The 20,728-nt window shown below is 43.4% G+C and overlaps 1 protein-coding gene across 5 annotated transcripts in view; it reads right to left on the bottom strand.

Annotated features, from left to right (window-relative positions):
* Nucleotides 1-20,728, bottom strand: part of INTS9 (integrator complex subunit 9) — a 106,087-nt gene that overhangs the window by 21,638 nt on the left and 63,721 nt on the right. For all 5 annotated transcript variants that reach the window (XR_004968267.1, XM_036313539.1, XM_036313540.1 and 2 more), the window contains 2 exons: nucleotides 14,186-14,306; nucleotides 13,324-13,458 (listed from right to left, as the gene is read on the bottom strand). Coding sequence is in view for 4 of the 5 variants with exons in the window: in XM_036313539.1 (XP_036169432.1) it covers nucleotides 13,324-13,458; nucleotides 14,186-14,306 (256 nt within the window). In the remaining variant the exon portion in view is untranslated. The remainder of the gene's footprint in view (nucleotides 1-13,323; nucleotides 13,459-14,185; nucleotides 14,307-20,728) is intronic.

Raw genomic sequence — 20,728 nt, 5'->3', positions numbered from 1 at the left:
ACAGCAGATTTCTATAACGTTTTTTGCTCCTTTCACAATATGATCTCACATTTACCATGGGGAGGGGGGGGGCGGGGTTCTCAAACTTGAGTTGCATCAGAATCACCTGCAGAGTTGGCTGAACCAGGGAGTGTGGGCCCCAGGGCTTCTGATGCAGGTCCGATGGGCCAGAGGATGTGCATTGCTAACCAGCTCCCGGAGGTGCTCCTGGGCTGGGGTGGGGATCACGCCTTGAGAACGACTGGACTGTGTAACGTGATTCCCAAAGCAACTCTGCGAGCACCTGGAATCAATGCTTTTATGAAAACGCGGAAGTTGGGACTCCAGGAGTCGAGGTGATTTTCCCCCAGTCTCAGTGGCAGAGGGACCAGGAAGAACATGGATTAGGAATTAGAAACGTGACTTCCTTCCAATTCCATTACTGGCCACATGGCCTCAGCCAAGGCTTGGAGCTGGGTTTCTTGTAAAATGGGCATATTTCTTCGCCCATCTCCCTTCACTGATTTCTGAGAGTCTCATGATAATATTCATGATATTCTTGTGAACTATGAAGTCTAATGGTGCACTGTTATGTGATCCTCAGGATGTTTTTTAAAAATATATTTTTATTGATTTTTAGAGAGAGGAAGGGAGAGGGAGAGAAAGAGAAACATTGATGTGAGAGCGAAACATGGATCTGCTGCCTCCTGCACACCCCGTACCAGGCATGTGCCCTGACTAGGAATCGAACCAATGACCTCTTGGTGCGTGGGACGATGCCCAACAAACTGAGCCAGGGCAGGCTGCTGTATTTTTATTTTCACCTGGCACAATTTGAATTTTTTATTGTTTTCCCTAATTACATCAGGATTCAAACTGGCAACAAAAATGATTCCATGACTGAGCTGCTGGAGAGCTCCTAAGTGTTTGCATTTTGTAACATATCTTTTCCTCGGTTTCATTTAACATACTCATCGGAACGTTAGCAGAAAAAAAGCCAGAAACACAGATTACTAAGAGGCCTCATCCCTCCCTTCTCTGTTCCACCCAGATTTCCCAATCCTATCTAATAAAGAGGGAATATACTAATTGACCCTCATGCTGTTGCAAAGACTGCAGCGCCCACAGCCAGTAAAGAGGGAATATGCTAATTGACTGCCCCGTCCTTAAAGATGGCAGCGCCCACAGCCACTAGATGGCCAGCAAGGGAGGGCAGTTGTGGGCGATTAGGCCTGCAGGGGAGGGAAGTTGGGGCGACCGGGCCTGCAGGGGAGGGCAGTTAGGGGTGACCAGGCCTGAAGGGGAGGGGTCAGTTGGGGGGGAATCGGGCTGGCAGGGGAGTGGTTAGGAGGTGATCACGCTGACAGGCAGAAGCGGTTAGGGGCAATCAGGCAGGCAGGTGAGCAGTTGGGAGCCAGCAGTCCCGGATTGTGAGAGGGATGTCTGATTGCCGGTTTAGGCCCAATCTCTGTGGGCAGGCTGGGCTGAGGGACATCCTTTTTGACTGCCCCTTCCTCAAAGATGGAAGTGCCCACAGCCACTAGATGGCCAGCAGGGGAGGGCAGTTGGCGGCGACCGGGCCTGCAGGGGAGGGAGGGCAGTTGGGGGGGACCAGGCCTGCAGGGGAGGGCAGTTAAGGGCGACCAGGCTGTCAGGGGAGGGCAGTTGGGGGAGATTTCATGCACCGGGCCTCTAGTAAAAATATAAAATTCCAAATTGTAGTACAGCAAAGACCCACCACTTGCACTGTTACCTCTGAGTACATGTGCCTTCTGATGTATTTTCCTCTAGCATTTTATATAAGCATAGGTATATGGGCTTCATTATTTTTTTAAATAACATAACTGTTGTTATATAAGCTGCTTTACAACCTGAAAAACATTTCTTTAATAAGAATATAGAAAAACTACAGTTATGACAATTATACTGAATAGCTTCTAATTCCTACTTGCAGGTTACACTAATGTGTGTAAGAGCTTTTCTGCTGCTTGGGAAGACCTGATCTGCCTATCTGTGCTTCTCCAACAAATACAAATGTGCCCACTGCTTCTAGAGAAGGAAGGTGGAGTGGAGTCCAGTGGTTTAGTAGCACATGTGTAGTGAGCCTGGGAATGTTAACTATCATGCATTAAACACAAGGAAACCGGAACGGTGACAAAAGGGACCAAGTTTTGTTGGGCAGTATTTTCGGCTTAAAATGGTAAGAATTTTATATGGGTCTTATTTGAACCAGCCAATCATGATCCACAGGGCTGACGGGAGATGGGGAAATTCAGAGGGTGCAGCACTCCCTGAAATGGTATATACAATTCTGTCTGTGCCTATGTACATTTCTCTGTGGAGTTAACTGGATTGTCTTTATGGGCCATGACCCCAAAAAGTTAAGAACCACCATATGTTCTAAATGAAAACATATAAGGAAGAACAAATTCTGGCCCTGAAACCATTATCTCTGAACTTCAGCCATCAGCAATGCCTTCCTTTGAAAATTAAATGCCCATAATAAAAAAATAAACAAAAGTATAAAGTGATGGTGCTCTAACCAACTGAGCTGTAGAGACAGACTCATAGAAAGAAAGCAGGCAGACAGCTCTGGTGGTGGTGGTGGTGGTGGTGGTGGTGGTGGTGGTGGTGGTGGGTGCTTGCGGGGGAAGGTTGAGCAAAGAAGGAAACAAAAGAGAGACCTCATGGACAACAGTGTGGTGACTGGGCGGGGGGAGGGTGGAGGTGGAAAAGAGCATAGAGGGGATAAATGGTGATGGGAAAAAGAAAACAAAAAATCATCACACATCTCAGTTGTAACTTAAAACAAACAAACAAACAAACGAACAAAAAACCCAAAAAGCAGTTCTACAACTTGAATCCCACCGAGCTGGAAGTTATGAAATACTCCCTGTCAGGCCAGACGCGGAAGCTGGGACTCCACGAACATGCTCCTTATGTAGCTCTATAACTTGGAGACGTTTCTTGCTGACGGCCAGCGCTACTGTGAGGAAGGAGGCTGACAAGGCTGTTAGTGGCCCTCTCCAAACGGGCTGACCCCACCACCATCGCCAGGTCCCACCGAGGGCAAATGTATACACTGGCTGCTACCAATAGCCATGCACTGAGCACTTCAAATGGGAGCATTTTGTTCAAACGCACAGGAACAGAAAATTCCACGGTGTACAAGACTCAAATAAAAACACCTTATAAAGTTGACAATTACAATCGATCTTGTAGAATAAAGTTTTGAAAAACCCTAAGCCCACGGATGCTTGTGGCTATCATGTCGGTCCTCTGCTGGGTAATTTTTACTGAACGCTTGCACAGGACACGAGAAAAAGAAGACCCAGTCTTTTGGTCCTAGAAGCTTACAGTTAAGTTGAAGAGAAAACATATATGTATGTATACATACAAACATATATGTATGTATAATCAGAAAAGAGGATTTTTCAAAAAGCCATAGAAGAATAATGCAAATATCAAGAGCTAGCATTGAGTATATGAATGCTAGGAGGAATGCAGACCAGAGAGCTACCCGGCCAGGGAGGTTGCTTGTGTAAGCTTTTTGGCAGATGGAGTTTGGGTCTAGGTTTCCTTCCTTCTTTCACCAAGGAACTTAAGACAGCCCAGGTCGCTGCCTCTGGAACCTCCCCGTGACACCCCTTCCCGCCCCCACACCAAGATGTCCTTCCTACCCATGCCCCATGGCCTCCAACTCTTCCTATCCCAGCACCAATCACACTGGATCGTAACTGCCTATTTACCTGTCTGCATCCCCAAAGGACTATGAAGCTGAGGGCAAGGACTGTGTATCTCCATTGCCTAGCAAAATGCCAGGCACACAGCAAATACTAAATTAACATTTGTTGAATAAATGAGCCCATGAAAAAAGCACACAGTCTGACAGGCAAGGCAAGAGCATTGCATCTTGGGAAATGCTACACAGAAAGTCAGGAAGGTAAGGAGGGCTGGGGAGGGAAACCTGGAGATGCCAAATGACCTGACCTGTCTGGAATGGAAAGTCTACTTTGGGGCTGAGGAAAGAGATTAGTAGAAAAAGAGACAGTATAATTGGTCAAGGGCCAAAAAGGTCAGCATCAGGAAGACTGGTAGGTGGGCAATAAGGAGTCAATAGTCTGAAGCACGAGAAGACATTTGGTTACAATAATTATAGATAACTAGAGGCCCGGTGCATGAAAATTCATGCACTGTAGGGGAGGGGTCCCTCAGTCTGGCCTGCCTCCTCTCAGTCCAGGAGCCCTCAGGGGTGGGAGGTGACACAGCAATCAGGGGAAGGTGACACCTCTGCTGCTGCCACTGCCAGCAGCACAAGCCTCGGCCGTGCTGGACCACTGTCCATCACACCTCTGCTGCTGCCACTGCCAGCAGCACAAGCCTCGGCCGGCCCTGGTTACCTGAGCCTCGGGCGGCCCTGGGTGGCTGGGGGGCTGAGGGGACTGGGGGTCTCTGGAGGCAGGTGCGTAGAGCGGCCAGGCCAGCATGGGGGCGGGCCCGGCTTTGCCGTGCGCCTGCCGCCCCTGCAGGGTTGAGGGGACGGGATGCGACCATCTTGTGGCTGTGGGCACTGCCATCTTTGAGGGTGTGGCAGTCAACTAGCATATTCCTTCCTTATTGGCTGTGGGCGCTGCCATCTTTAGGGCGTGGCAGTCAATTAGCATATTCCCTCCTTATTGGCTGTGGGTGCCGTCATCTTTGAGGGCGTGACAGTCAATTAGTATATTCCCTCTTTATTGGATAGGACACCCAAAGGAGGAGGGTGAGACCAACTAGAGAGAGGTCACACTGAAAGCCCCCACAGCAGCTCAGACATAAAGGGAAAAGCACTGTAATCTCATGGCAGGTGAAATGGAAGCAGCAGATCTACACGACACTAAAAAAACCAACATTTGGGAATGGGTCAGACACATAGGACAACGGAGAAAGCAAGACTTTAAGATGCCTCCAAAATGTCAGAGACATAGTCAAAGGGAAATTTAAGAGATGCAATGATTTAAAAGAATAAGGACACAATAGTACGTCCAGTGTTGGCAAGCTGCAAGTGTTGAGGGGAGGGAGAGCTAATGGGTTTATTCTGACCTATCCTCCTTTGATGAGAGAAAAAAGAAACAGCCTCGTGATTGGCTGAGCTTCGTCTCTCAAATGTGTTCCAGTCTAGAGACCAAGGCGGGGAGAGTCCTCAAGGCCAGGAGGGCTGACGTGGTGGGATGAATGCCCCTTCAGGCCCCTTTCGAGGTTAGAAGGACAGAAAAAGATCAACACCATAAACACACCAAAACGCTACCAAGGGCAACACCACCAACAAAATATGTCACACACTACAATTTTCCATGCTTCAAGCCTTAGCCTTGTAGCAGGGTCCTGGGCTAGGTCAGTTTCTAACACCAACCAGGAATTCCGTAGCTCCCCACTCCAGGTATTTGTAGCTTTTGCCCTATTACGCTGGTGATTTGCACACCTAAAACTCAAGTCCTGCTGGGAAGTCAGGCAAAATGGCCAGGAAGCTATTAAAATAATGAGTGTTAAGTTGCATTTTCAAACCATTATAAGAGAAAAACTGGTGTTCAAATATAGGTTCACAACCCACAAGCAAATCCATTAATTTGATTTCTAAGGCCAAAAAGGCGTTGGCTCTAATAACCAAAAGTGCTTTAGCTAATGCACTTATGGGCTCTAGCCAACGGTTACTGTTTGTTTGTTCTATTAGTATTATTGTTTCTAAACAATGTCCTATACCCTCTTTCTGGGCACCCTGAACATCTGTTTGGTGTAGGTATCTTTCAGTGAAAAAAAATTAAAAGAGAAACTTAAAATGTCCAACAGTGATAAAAGTTAAACATTTTATTGTATGCCCATATGATGGACCACCAGGCAAATATCAAACATCCTGTGGTGGAATACTAATAACCTAAAAAAAATTCATTAAATAGTTAAATCAGAAAGAGCAGAAAAGTAGGCTGTGAATAGTTATCTCTTTGTATTAAGATGATTACAATTTTTATTTTTTTCTCTGAGGTTGCTAAGTTTTCCAAAATTACTACATTAACGATAATGTTCCAATAAGAAATATAAGGCAATAATATTATTTTAAAACAAAACAAAAACTCCACTATGCTTCCTGACAAGACAAAGACAGTGAGCTGCTGGCTCCCTTTTAGAATCTAAATGGAGGGACAGCTTAGATATAAGAGAAAGTGACAAATTTTGAGAGAGTAAAAAACTAGAATAAATTCTTGGGGAAACCATGGGTCCTGGAATAGGGACAGAATGGCAAGAGCCACAGAGGCCTGGGCACGGCGGGAGAGGAGAGGCTGGGAAAAGAACACCTTGTCCCTTTCTCTCTCGTCTATGCTACTGTTGGCAGACTGCGGCTGCTCCCACACACTGCGAGGAAGAAAACGCCAGGATGGAGGATGGAGGATGAGTGTTCACAGAAGGTGCAGGCAGACCTGCAGCCCTGGCTTGTCTCTCACACTCCAAGGCTAACCGGTGGGAAACAAGTCAGGGAGACCAATCCTGGAGCAGAGGGCTTCCCTGTGGGGCAAGCAGTGAGAGCTCACAGGGAAACAGCACAGGACCAGAGGGACACACCACCTACTAAACACAATAAGCCACAACACTGTCCCCCACCCACCACGGGGCAAATGAGTACACAGAAGAGGAGACTGTGCATGACAAAAGCCCACACACAAATAAAATAAGAACAAGTAAGTAAAATAAAAATGACTAAGTATCAAGAAAAATATTTGGAAATACTGTGTATAAAAATATACTTGTTGAAATAAAAACCTCAGCACATAGGTTGCAGAGCAGTGTGGATACAGCCAAAGAAGGAATTCATGAGCTGGGGGATCAAGAGGAATTTTTTTCAGGAGGCTTCAAGAAGAAGATGGGAAATATAAAAGGAAAGAGATGGAAACATTAAAGTGTCACTATCTATATACTTGAAGTTCCATCAGGAAGAATTTATAAAATGACTAAGAATTTTTCTACATAAAGGAAATTGGAAGATCGTAGAGTGTTATGCTACACTCATAGACAGGAAAAAGCACACATGTAAGATGTAGTACAGTAACCTTTAAGAACATTGAAGATAAATTAAAATTCTAAAAGCAGATCCCTCAAAGGAACACCATTCTGAAGGGCTTCACAGTTCTCAACTGCAACAAGGGTACAAGCGGAAAACAGAGTAATATTTTCAAAGCTTTATAGGCTCAACATTCCTTTCCTTTCATTTTATATCTATGAAGCTATCACTTATAAATGTGAGAAAAATTAAAAACTTCAAGGCCTCATGAGGTTTACCATTTTAAGACCCCTCGGTAAATATTCCTCAAATATTTCTGAAAGAGGAGTAAATCTAGGAGGATTATGAGACATACGGGAAGTAAATTTGAAAAACAAACTAAAACTCAATAAAGTTCACTGCTGTCTCAACAAGCAATATATTAACCACCCTAAGTATATTCTAAATAACCCAGAACTAAAATTCTGGACAGTATCAACATGGTGGGTGGGGGTAGCGGGGAGGAAGGGAGAGGAAAAAGATGGGAGATAAGAGGAAGGTGTGGCTCTGGAGGGAAAGATACAGATATTGCTAAGCTTGACACATTGCGGACCAGTAGTTTTATTGCTAGCTTTACCCAGTAGCCAGATAAGTTTCTATTGAACGAGTATAAAAAACGTTTTACATGAATGTTAAAGGCACACTTTAAAATTAAATACCCATTGCATTTTTTAGTTATTTATTACATGTTCTTACGCGCTAATATATTTTTAAAGAATTCTCGTGATTGGCCACAAGCCTTAGAGCAGAAAACACGAGAATTCTCGTGATCTGTCTTTAGATACTTGTAGGAAAAATGAACAACCCAGAAGAATAAAAATAAAATATGTATGTTCAAATTGTAGAAAAAAATTTAGCCCTGCAAAAGGAGGCAGGGAAGGATGGAAAAAAAAAAAAAAGAAATAAAAAATCAAATAAGATGGCAAAAATAAGTCCCAAATACAATAGTAGTGACAAGAAACACAAATAGGTTCACCAATCAAAAGAGACTCTCTAGATTAAAAAAGGAAAAACATCCCTGGCCATGTCCCCTACATGGGATTCACTCCTAGAAAAGGACAGGGAAAGAGTGAAAAGAAAGGGATGGAAAATAACAGCAAACATGAAGGGGGAGAGAAGTCACTTGGCTTTTAATGCAGTTTTAATCGCGAAAAAAGCACATCATCCTGATAAAATGAATAATTTATCCATAAAACGTAATGATCATGAACCTATATACCACAGAGCATACAGCTTAAAATTATTAAAAGCAATAATTGGTGAAACTAAAGAGGGAAACAGGTAAGTCAACACGTTTTCAGAAACGGGTAGCTGAGCGAAGTTATGAAAGACTTGAGTAAAACAATAAACTCAAATGAATAAGTTCATATAGAAAAATTTTCATTCAACAGTGAGTACCGTCTTTCCCAACATATGTAGAACATTTTCAAAATAAATAAAATTTAGAATCCTGAAGCATAAGTATGACTTGATATAAGTCTTGTCTAAGTCCAACCATACTGGATGGATTAGAAACAGACAAAAGTACTATAAAATAACTTTTGGTCTTTAAATCATGAACATTATGAAGGAAATTATGATATGCTGAGAGATTAAAAACAAAGCATTTCATATAAAAATTTTGCAGAATTAAATGATCCTAAGAAACTGACAGCTTTAAATATACTTATTGGAAAGCAAAGAAAGACCAATGCAAATGAGATAAGTATTAAAAGAAAAGCAACAGAATAAACCCAAGGAAGAAAATAATAAAGGGAAGAATAAAGAATGAAAATACAAAAAAACCCCCAAAAACCATTGAAAGCAAAAACTTTTTCTTTGAAGAAAAACCATAATGTAGACAAACTTCTGGCAAATCTGACCATGTTAAAAAAAAAAAGAGGTACTGAAAATAAAATTTAAAATGAAAATAGACTTAAACAAAAAAATTAAATAAAAGGATAATGTATACAATTCTGTAAGTTGAAACAATTTCATGTTTCAAAAACCTTGTCAAAATGGATAAATTTTGGCCAAAAGTGGCAACATCCTGACCTAGAAAATAGAGTTCAATAACCAAGAAAAAAATTAAAAAGATAATCCCAGGCCTAGACAGTTTTATAGAGAATTTGAGTTTTAAGAAAAGATAGCCCCTATCAGGTCTATCTGTGGCATTAGAAAAAGAGGGAAAAAATGCCCAAATCATTTAATGAAGCTAATTAATGTACCTGCTTCCAAATAAATAGTGATAGTACAAAAAAATAACACATGGGTTCATTTTCACTTATGAATATAAATTATACACCTCAGTTAAATACTGACCAACTGATTCCAGGAGGGCATTTAAAAATAATAAATTGTGATCATGTAACATTTATCCAGGGAATGCAAGGGTGGTTAAATGTGAGAAAAGCTAACATTACAATTCACTACATTGATGGTTGAATGGAAAGAAATCACATGATAATTTCACAGGCTCAGAAAAAACATCTGTGAAGGTATACCATCTGTATCCGATTTTTAAAAATCAGAGAATCTAGGACTCAGGAGGAATTCCTTAAATGGATGAATAAAGATGTACAGTAAGCACTCTCTTTATTGAAGAAACCACAAAAGCGTTCCCTTTAACACCTGGTACAAGCCAAGGATGGCACTATCAGCACCTCTGTTTAACATGGGACTAAAGAGCCTAGTTGTAAGATGGGAAAAGAGGTAAAAAAAAAAGATATAGGATTGGGAAGAGAAGTGACAAAGCTGTTACTCCTTTGCAGATCTTATCATCAAAAGGTAAATATTAGAATGTGAGAGTTCAACATGATTACTGAATATCAGATCAAATTTTTAAAATTAATACTGAGACCTTGTCCTCATTAAAGGCTAGTTCTCCAGACTGTAAAACTACAGTGGGAAGCCTGGGGAGGGTTTTGGTGGGGGGAGGGGGGTTAAGAGATCAACCAAAGGACTTATATGCATGCATATAAGAATAAGCAATGGACACAAGACACTAGGGGGTAGGGGCTGGGGGAATGTCAAGGGGGGAAAAAAGGAGACATAGGTAATACTTCAAGCAATAAAAATTATTTAAAAATAAATAAATAAATAAATAAATAAATAAATAAATAAATTAGGGAAATGAAAAAAAAAAAAGGCTAGTTCTCTTCCTCTTCCATTTGGGATGGTGTACTTTCTTTGGCCTCAATTCTCCTCCAACTCTCCAAACATTTTTATTCAGGACTATTTTCCTACCTCCCACTGTCTAGTGGTAAATGTTCCCTACAGCCCAGTCTCTCTCTCTCTTACCCCTTCATTTATATGTTTTAAAAGTCTGATGCCTCTCCAGGCTTGCCTTCACATCATGGTCCGGCTCTGCATTTCTGTCTGTCCAATGTTCTCTCAACTTCCTGTTTCATCACACCCACCAACACCTTCTAAAACCGACAACCCCAGCCAACTCCTCCTTGGCACCTAGATTAGTGTCATTATAACCATTCTCTATGTCCTCCAAGCATTAAATCTCCAGAGACAGTGAGCATCCTATCTAATAAAGAGGGAATATGCAAGTTGACCAGCATGCCACCACAAAGATGGCAGTGCCCAGTCCCCTCAGCCCCGCCAGAGTTGCCCAGTCCTTTCAGCCTCGCTGGGGGTTGGGGGGTGGCAGGCACACAGTGTGGCCAGACCCGCCCTCGGCCCCCCAGCCGCTCAGGGCCAGCCTGAGGCACAGGCATGCTTCCGATGGCGGCTGCCCAGGCGCCCAGGGCTGCCTGAGGCTCCGGTAACCAGGGCCAGCCGAAGCTTGCGCTGTAGGCAGTGGCAGCAGCAGAGGTGTGATGGGGGCGTCACTTTCCCCTGATCACCGGGTCGCCTCCTGCCCCTGAGGGCTCCCAGACTTTGAAAGGGGGCAGGCTGGGCTGAGGGACCTCCCCTCCAGTGCATGAGTTTTCATGCACTGGGCCTCTAGTTCAATATATGTTTGTTGAATTAAAGAACTGCCAATGTTTTCTTGTATTTATCTTTCCATTCTTATTGCCTCAGGCTAAACCCAAAGCCACATTCCCCTGTGCTTATTAGATTACTAGGACAGCCTGCTATATTCTAACTAGCTAGTGAGGGTTCCACTCAAGTAGACTGGTGGTTGGCCTCTTTCTGTAAAGTTTAAAGTTTAACTGTCATAATGGTGTGTAAGCATCCGTTAACAAGCCATAAACTTATGGGTGTGGCTATAGTCCAAGAAAACATTATTTACAAAAACAGGTTTGTGGGGGGTTCAAATTTGGTCCATGGGCCATAGTTTGCTGCCTTTTGAAGTACACTATCAAGTTTTCTCAAACCAAAACTTTTCTTATCCCTTAGAATTCCATTATTTGGGTAAAAGAAAATCTAATTTATTTTCTTTTTTATATACAATACTGGCTGCCAGTTAGGAATTAAAATTAATTACTTAAGTATGATACTCATTACTTTCAAAACCTTATTTTCCCTTTAAATTTACGAACCTTATAAGAATAATTTACTGGAAATTACATCAATAATACTGTAAAGGCTTTGATGTAAGCAGGACAAATAGGAAGAGTTGGCAGCCAAGTAATCTTTCTGTTTTTCATGGAGGAATAGATCAGGAGTGATAGAAGCTGCCAATAAGAAAATTTGATTCAATGAAGCAGGTTAAGATGACATTGATGGGCTTTTGATTTCAATAAGCGGGAAAGACCCAGACTTCTGCTAGCTATAGGAAAAAATTACAACTTGTCCCCTCAAGACCTTGAGATGAAACTTGATTATAAAAGAAGGTATAACAAAAAAACAATGCAGAGTAGCAGCTCAGGAGCATCCTGTAGTTCTAGACTTACAGCAGCCCTTCTTTTTCCCCATATTAAAGTGGGATTTGGATTTCTCCAAGTTATCTACCATCCATCCATTCATTCATCCACCCATCTGCTATCTAATAATATCCCTGGCCCTCCTTTACAAACATGGAAAGAACCAGAATTTATAAAATGAATAATAAATCCATTTATAAAATGAATAAATCCTTTAAAAACACCTAAAATGGAATAACTAATGCATTTATAACTAAGTTTATGTACTTAGCTTATTGCCAAAATGACTGTTGATGAATGACCAACGTAAAACCTTCCAATAGCTTCCCTCTACACATGAAAATAAAATCCAAATTTCTCATGATGGCCTACCGGGCCCTACACGGCCAGGCCTCTGCTCACCTCCGGACACTCAGTATGCTGCAGTCTGAGTGGCCTCTGCGCTGCAAACATGCCTGGCTGCTCCTGCTGTAGGGGACCTTCATCTGTCATGTCTCTGTAATACTTTGCCCTCACTGCTTTACGTGGTCATTTCTTCAGGTCTCTGTTCCAACAGATCCTTCCCGGAAGCTTTCTCTGACCATCCAAGTTAAACTAGTCTCCATCACTCTACACACAGCCTTACTTTGTTGTTTTCAGTATTTATATCACAACCTGAAATTACTTTGCTAATTTATTTTCTGCACCCATCCTCTCTCCATACATCCACAGAACTCAAATCCATGAGCAAGGACTCTGCCTGTGGGTCACCACTGACTCTCATACCTGGAGGAGTGCTGGACACATAGGTCCTTAATAATGTTAAATAACTAATATCTGCTGAGTAAACAAGTGTCCATCTCTCTTCCACATCAGGCTATGATTATCAGAAGTGTTGGGAAATCTCAGAATCCTAGCGGTGGCTTTAGAGGCAACAGGATCATACAGGGGAGCCAGAGATTCTAAATGTGGGACATGAATAATCTAACTTTGATAAAGTGTACGTGTGGAACATAAAGTTTCAGTGCAGCAGGATGAGTAAGCTCTAGAGAGCTGCTGTACAACACTGTATCTACAGTCAACAGTAATGTCTTCTACACTTAAAAATTTAGCCTGACCGGGGTGTTCAGTGGTTGAGTGTTGATCCTTGCACCAGGAGGTTGCCAGTTCAATTCCCAGTCAGGGCACATGCCTGAGTTGTGGGCTCGATCCCTAGTAGGGGTTGTGAAGGAGGCATTCAAGCAATGATTCTCTCTCATCATTCATGTTTCTATTTCTCTCTCCCACTCCCTTTCTCTCTGAAATCAATAAAAACATATTTTTTAAAAAATTTATTAAGAGGGTGGATCTCATGTTAAGTGTTCTTACTATGATTTAAAGTGTCTATAGAAACCAAAATTAGGTAGATTAAAACACTGCTGATGGTACTCTGGATATAGTCTAAATTTGGGTTAAGTAACCAAAAAGCTGAGTTGTTAAATGAGAATTCAGAGTTACCTGTGGGTGTGTGGTAAGCAAGGAGGATCCCGAGACGTAAGACACCTTCTCATAATGGGACTGAATAATCCAGTTGGAGCTTCCAAGGGCGTAGCCGGAGCTGAGCGGAGTCACCTGGACCGCACCAAACAGCTCCTGGAAAAGAATCGCAGGAAGAAGTGATGAGCTCTCAGCAACGCAGACATGCAGGTGAGTCTGTAGGAGAAAAGAACAGAAACAGCCTTCTCCACTTAGAACGATTTCAAAGTAAACCAGAAAGGCTGACATAAAACAGAGAGAGTCCATGTGGCAGACACAGAAAGCAACCCCATCATTTTGACTTGTCACCTTTCAGAGAGTTTCGGTGCATCCACATGGCACCAGGCACTCCGGCCTCACTCAGTGAAAGGCAGAGCGGATATATTACCAAATAAACCGGAGAGACAAATACGTCCATTTTCTTTTTCTTTACAGGTTAGGTGTTATTCTCATGGTTGCTCTACACCGAATGACTCTGGGCATAAGCTGACAGAAACGGGAACCTTATCGTTATCAGGTCGGAGCTCAAAAGTTACACTTGTAAGTTGCTTCCTGATCTCTTTTATGCTCCCTGTTTCCTGTTTCCCTTGTCCAAAATCTGTCCTAAAGTGGGTAGAATGACATGCCTTTCTCTTGACTTATCACATGCTGGCCAATCAAATGCCGCCCAGGAAGAACCTGGGAGGGATGGAGGAAGGGACAGACACTGTTCTGTCTTCAGCGTGCACGAGTCCACGATTCTTAGTGATCAAGTGGCTTATAAAGGGAACTAGGGGATCCTACCATAAAACCAATATGAATCAAAACGCATTCATTAATCACTTAAGATCATATCAACACTCACAATTTTCTGAGAATATCCCACCAGCTGGATTTTACTCAGGGCGGAGTTCACCTCTTGCATCGTATAGCATCTTCTCCAGGTGGACACTTCCACTGCGTCCTTGAGAGGAGAGGGCAGCAGCCTGTAAGTGCATCACAATGGCAATTCTTTAGGTTCTAGAGGTTCCGTTCTCAAGTACTCTGTCCATTTTGTCTAAGTTGTCCAACTTACGGGCACATAACTGTCCATGGAATTGTGATCTTTTTTCTTTCTCTTGGTCGTACTGTCCCCTTTCATTTCTGACTCCAGTAATTTAAGTCTTCTCTTTTTTTTCTTGGTCAATCTAGCTAAAGGTTTGCCAGTTTTGTTGACCCTTTCAAAGAACCAATTTTTGGTTTCATGGACTTTTTCTATTATTTTTCTGTTCTTTATTTTGTTCAGCCAGCATATAGCTGGATCTTTTTTACTTTTTATTCAGTCTGATGATGTTATCTGACTGACTTGTTTAAGCCATTTACATTTTTTAATATTATTGATATAGATGGTTTGTCTGCCAATTTAAATTTTTTCTATGTCTCACGTCTTCATCTATTTTTCCTTTACTACTTAAAAAAAAAGATAGTAAGTGAATATTTTTGTTTGTAGCTTCTTCTTTCATACCCCCCCTCCCCCCCGCCCCTTTTAAGTTATTTCCTTAGTGGTTGTTCTAGGGCTTACTACATACATCTTACTATAGAACATTTCTATATGGCATCTCACATAAGATAAATGTTCACAAAAGATAAATGAAATAAACTTTACTCATGGGCCAGCAAAGCAATAGAAATGGGCTTGGTTAAACGCAGATGAGGCTTGGCATAAAAGAGGAAAGTAAAACATGATTTGTGATCTTTCAGACCAGCCTCAGGAACATCCATTAAAATAAGCAAACAAACAAACAAAATGGGTCATTAGAAATACATTTTATCATTTGCTCTAACATAACCAAGAACAGACCTGAAAAGTGACTTCCCTGAGAGCCTCAGGACAATACAGATGAAGGGACTTCTGATGAACTGAAGGTGTGTGCTAGCTCTGCTCTCTCCTGAAATATCCCGGAGCACTAACAGTAAAGGGCTTCACACACACATACAGACACACACAGACACGCACGCATGCACGCGCGCACCCTCAAGAAAAAGAGAAACAGAGACAATAGCAAGAGCATTCTGCAAAGTAAAAAGTAGGTCAAATGGTAACTGTCTTAGCAGACCCAGGGAAGTTCAATTCAAGCCTCAATTTATACTGCAGAACCCACAAAAAGCTCAGCAATTGAAAACAGTAGGTACGTCTGGAAATAAAGTTGAAGATGGGCCACCCCTGTTCCTGCCACCCACTCGGGACTCAGCACATGAATGAAAACTATACCTTAGCAAGACATCATAAACTTAGAGAACAAAGAGAAATTCTACAGGTTTCCACAGAGCAATCTACAGGATACATACCAAAAATCTACACTCAATTGCATTGGACTTTTCAATAGCATTTCTGGGAGTTAGAAGAATAGAGCAATGCTTTCAAAATTCTAGGAAAAAATTATATCTAATCTGCATTTCTATCCGAGTGTGAGGGTAGAACAAGGCATTGTAGACATGCAGGGTCTCAGATAGTTTACCTCCCAAGTATGCTTTCTCAGGAAGCTATTGGAGGATGTGCCCAGCAAAATGAGGGTGAAAAGAAGGAGGAGGAGGGGCAGGGGCAAGGGCAGGACTTAGAAAACGGTGCTTCTAGCAAAGAAAGAGGCACAGAAACCTTCAGGATCGTGGTGAAGATCATCCTAACCTGAAAGCTGTGCAGCAGGCTCGAGAGCAGCTACAATCAGACCAGGGGAAGAGAGAAAACTCTGCGAGAGGATTTCTTACGATAAAATTGTTAAAAAACAGAGTTTGAACATACTGAGGAGAGACTGCTACAAGTGAGGCAGAGGTTGGACATAAATTAGTAATAAGTACATTGAAAAAAAAGCAAATAAGCAAACAAGTTAATTAGTAACTCAAGGAGAAACAAAAAGTTGTGCAGAAAGGAAAAATTATCCTAATAATGTTATATGGCCTGTGAATTGCATACTAGAGATTTAGCCAAAATAGCATACAGATCATGTTATTACAATTCCCTTTACCTGTTTCTTCAGCAACAAAATACCTTCCACATAAAGAGTCACATGAAGATTTTCTTATTTCACTTATCTGTCCTCTTGGTTTAGGTTTCACAGTATTTATTCAATAAAGATTTACTTAGTCCTGACTGTGGTCTTAGCATTAAGCCCTGTAAAGGATGTAACAGGCACAACATAAAGGCCTCTGCTCACAAGGAGCTCAAGTTTAAGAAAATTTATAACAATACAAAGCAATAAAAGAGCTGTGGCCTGGCTGGTGTGGCTCAGGGGTTGAGCATCAACCCCTGCACCAAGAGGTCCCTGGTTGCATTCCCAGTCAGGGCGCATGCCTGGGTTGTGGGCTCGATCTCCAGCAGGGGGTGTGCAGGAAGCAGACAATTGATGTTTCACTCTTGTACTTGTGCACGCTCTCTCTCCTTCCCTCCCCCTTCCTCTCTAAAAACCAATTTTAAAAAATCTTTTAAAAAAACCATGATCCATCCTTGACTGTATATTTGCCTTCACGCACAGAAGGTCCTAAATAACATATTAAAAATGAAAATCTTAACACACACCCTCCTCCACTGTAACGGCTTGCCATTACAATCAGAATAAAATCTAAGGCTCTTAGTGAGGTAAAATAGTAAGCAGCTAGAAAAATTCCTGGGCAAGTGGAATGGGGAAACTGAGACAAGATAATTAAACAAGGCCAAACAATTTGACTGATTTACAGACAGCTAGTAAATCGCAAGATCTTATCTTCCCTTACCAAGGACATCTGAGAACAAACGGCGCATACTGTATACACCTCTCCTCCCTGACCAGAGAATAAACAGCTTACATCACTCTGGTCGGGTAGATAGAGGACAGAGACCCAATTAATGCCACTTGTGTCAGCCAACCCCAAGGGCAGATGAAGTCAGGGGAACAAATAACAAAAACCCAATTAGAGCCAGACAGGCCCAAAATAAAAATAAAATTGCAAAGGTGAACAAAGAATAATCCCACACTTGCCCCTATGCCCATTTTGATGCATCAGCATATTAAAAATGCACCTGGAAAGCTGATGAAAATTCTACTGAAACCCTCCTTTAAGACACTCGCCCACAGAAGAGAGATAAAACCCCCCAGACAAAGGGTACCAGCGCAGGTTTGCTCTAGAGCAGCGGTCGCCAACTGGTGGTCCGCAAACCACTGGTGCTCTGTGAGGTCTGAAAGGTTGGCGACCGCTGCTCTAGAGCACACCCATGCCCCTTCTCGGGCATGAACTTTTTACTTTCTTTTTTGTAAACTCTAAAGGTCCCCACAAGACTTGCCACCAGGGGAGCAGTGGGCAGTGGCAGCTCGTCCAGGGCTAACCCTCTGATCCTGTCTCCCAGGCCCCCCTTTTCTCTGACTCTCCAGTGAGCTAAAAGCAGCCCCACCTTGACTCACTTCTGTCACTCCAGCAACAAAATACCTTCTACATAAAGAGTCAATGAAGATTTTCTTATTTCACTTATCTGTCCTCTTGCTTTAGGTTTCACAGTATTTATTCAATAAAGATTTTCATATCCCAGGGAGCTCACAGCAGCCTCACCCTGACTCACTTCTTTCCTACGACGTTTCTAGGGAGTCAAAGCAGAGCGCCTCCTAGGCTCCTCCTGCTGCTGCTTCTTCCCTTGGTCTCTCCTTTTGTTTCACTGTCCCCAGCTTTAACAAACGTGCTCTCAACATCACCTGCACTCGTGTGGTGAAACCTCTCCTGCACAAAGTCAACAGCCCACCCGCTCCAGGCCGGTCCCTGTCTGATAACATTAGCATGGCTTTATAAATTCCTTCTTTATCTAGGTCCTGCCTCAGCCTATAGCCTTGGACATCATGGGGGTGAGGGGTGCTGATCCCTGCACAGTCAAAAATCCACATATAACTTTCATTTCTCCAAAACTTTCTAATGGCCTACTATTGACCCCAAGCCTTACCGAGAACATAAACAGTCAATTAACATATTTTGTATGTTAAATGTATTACATACTGTATTCTTATCATGAAGTAACCTAAAGAAAGATGTTAGCCTGGCCAGTGTGGCTCAGTGGTTGAGCATTGACCCATGAACCAGGAGGTCACTGTTCGATTCCTGGTTAGGGCACATGCCTGGGTTGAGGGCTTGATCTCCAGTGTGGGGCATGCAGGAGGCAGCTGATGGGTGATTCTCTCATCATTGATGTTTCTATCTCTCTCTCTGCCTCTCCCTTACTCTAAATTCCATAAAAACATATGTTTTTTTAAAAAAGAAAAGATGTTAATAAGAAAATCAGAAAGGAAATACATTTACAATACTGTATGAGTTTATTTTAAAAAGTCCAAGGGTCGGTGCTACTGAGCTATAAGCCGCTCTCAGTGCCAGGCTCTCTCGAGCCTGCAACCTCCCCTGTTGCCTTCTTCACCTTCTGTGTGGACGATGCCTACTGCTGCCCTACTCCTGCTTTAAAGCCTAGACCATTTGCCACTTTTTCTCCATCTTGGGACACTGGAGTAGGCCAGGGGCACATCCTTTATTCTTTGGGAAACAGCCCGAGTACGAGGGACAGGGAAGAGGTACTGAAGCTCTGCCGGACGAACTGCGGGCAGGGGTCAAGGCCACTGCTTCCCTTCCCCTTCGGTTTCCCTGTGTCTCTGCCACCCACGCTGAAGAAGGGAAGTTTCTCTCAGAGGCACTATGACATCATGGAAAAAAAAGAGACCTCTTTCCCTCTGTTACCTCTTGACCTCTGAGCCTCAGTTTCCTCATTGGTAGGACAGGGAGAAGATCACCTTCCTTTCAGAGTTGTCACGTGTCTGGCAGAGAATAGACACTGAGTACAGATGGTCTCCAGCCCTCCCCAGCACAGACAGCCATCATAGCCCAGGAGCACTGTGTCTTCCAACAATTCAACCCAAGGTGATTTACCCAGATGAGCAGCGATGACTATGAACTTGAGTGGCCCAGGCACTTCTCCTGTGAATTCCTCAGGATTAGAGAACCTCATGGCTTGGGCCTCCTAGGGCTGCCCTTCATAAAAAATAAAGGCTTCTCACACTGTGCTGAGTTGGAGCAGAAGGCTCCTTAACTTTATCCGAGAGCTGGAAGGCTGTTGTGGGAGTGGCTAGAGCAGCGGTTCTCAACCTGTGGGTCGCGACCCGTTTGGGGGTCGAACGACCCTTTCACAGGGGTCGCCTAAGACCATCGGAAAACACATATATAATTACATATTGTTTTTGTGATTAATCACTATGCTTTAATTATGTTCAATTTGTAACAATGAAATTGGGGGTCACCACGAGGGTTGCGACATTAGGAAGGTTGAGAACCACTGGGCTAGAGAAGCATAATAAACTGCATCCCTCGCCCCAACTGCATTTGTTATAAGTTGCCTCAGATTTGCCCAGGCCCTGCAACTGAGCCGTCTCTCTGAGAGGCTGAGCCAAACAGCCACACACAAGCCTAGGGTTAGACTGCTTTCTCTCCTCTGCCCTTCCCCCTCATCTCTTGACAACTAGTACTGCCATTACCCAAACTAACACCCTGGCCCTACTTCCTTCCCTCGAAGGCCCTTCCAGCATCCTCTCCCCTTCCCATCTAGGACAATGTTCTGTGAAAGTTAAGCTGATTCAAGTCTGAAACATTCTCCAAGTAAGGCATTTGGTTCCTTTAATGTTCCCACTCTCTGCTGGAGGGTGAACAATCAGATATGGAGCCTCCAGAGTAAGCTAGCAAATGATCCCAGCCTTGGGTAAGGGGGAGAGGGAAGACTGAACATTCACACATATTTCAGCCTGGATCTTTTCCCATCATTTCCTCCCCTCAGGAGAAACAGCACAGAAATTATAAACTTACGTTCCAGAGAAACTGGAGAAACCATTTGTGTAAACAGAAATAGTCATGACGGTTTCTGATGACCCGTTTAGTAAAGCAATGTTGGAAGGAGGAGGAGAGTCTTGTTAAACACAATAACAAAAACAATAACGTATCTTCTTATCCCATTATTAGAGGCCTGGTGCACGAAATTCATGCACTGGTGTGTGTGTGTGTGTGTGGGGGGGGGGGGGGGGCGGTCCCCTCAGCCCAGCTTTTGCCCTCTCGCAGTCCAGGAGCCATCAGTCGGATGTCCTTAGCACTGCTGCAGAGGTGAGAGAGGCTCCCGCCACCGCCGTTGCGCTTGCCAGCTGTGAGCCTGGGTTCTGGCTGAGCAGCGCTCCCCAGTGGGAGTGCACTGACCATCAAGGGACAGCTCCTGCATTGAGCATCTGCCCACTGGTGGTCAGTGCGCGTCATAGCGACCTGTCGTTCCACCGTCGGGCCAAAACTGGCTCTCCAACATCTCCTGAGGGTCCCAGATTGCGAGAGGGTGTAGGCCAGGCCGAGGGTCACCACCTGTACACAACTGGGGCCGGGGAGGGATGTGGGAGGT

This window comes from Myotis myotis, unplaced genomic scaffold, assembly GCF_014108235.1.
Source record: "Myotis myotis isolate mMyoMyo1 unplaced genomic scaffold, mMyoMyo1.p scaffold_m19_p_6, whole genome shotgun sequence".
NCBI lineage: Eukaryota > Metazoa > Chordata > Mammalia > Chiroptera > Vespertilionidae > Myotis > Myotis myotis.
This window is presented reverse-complemented; position numbering and strand designations above follow the sequence as displayed.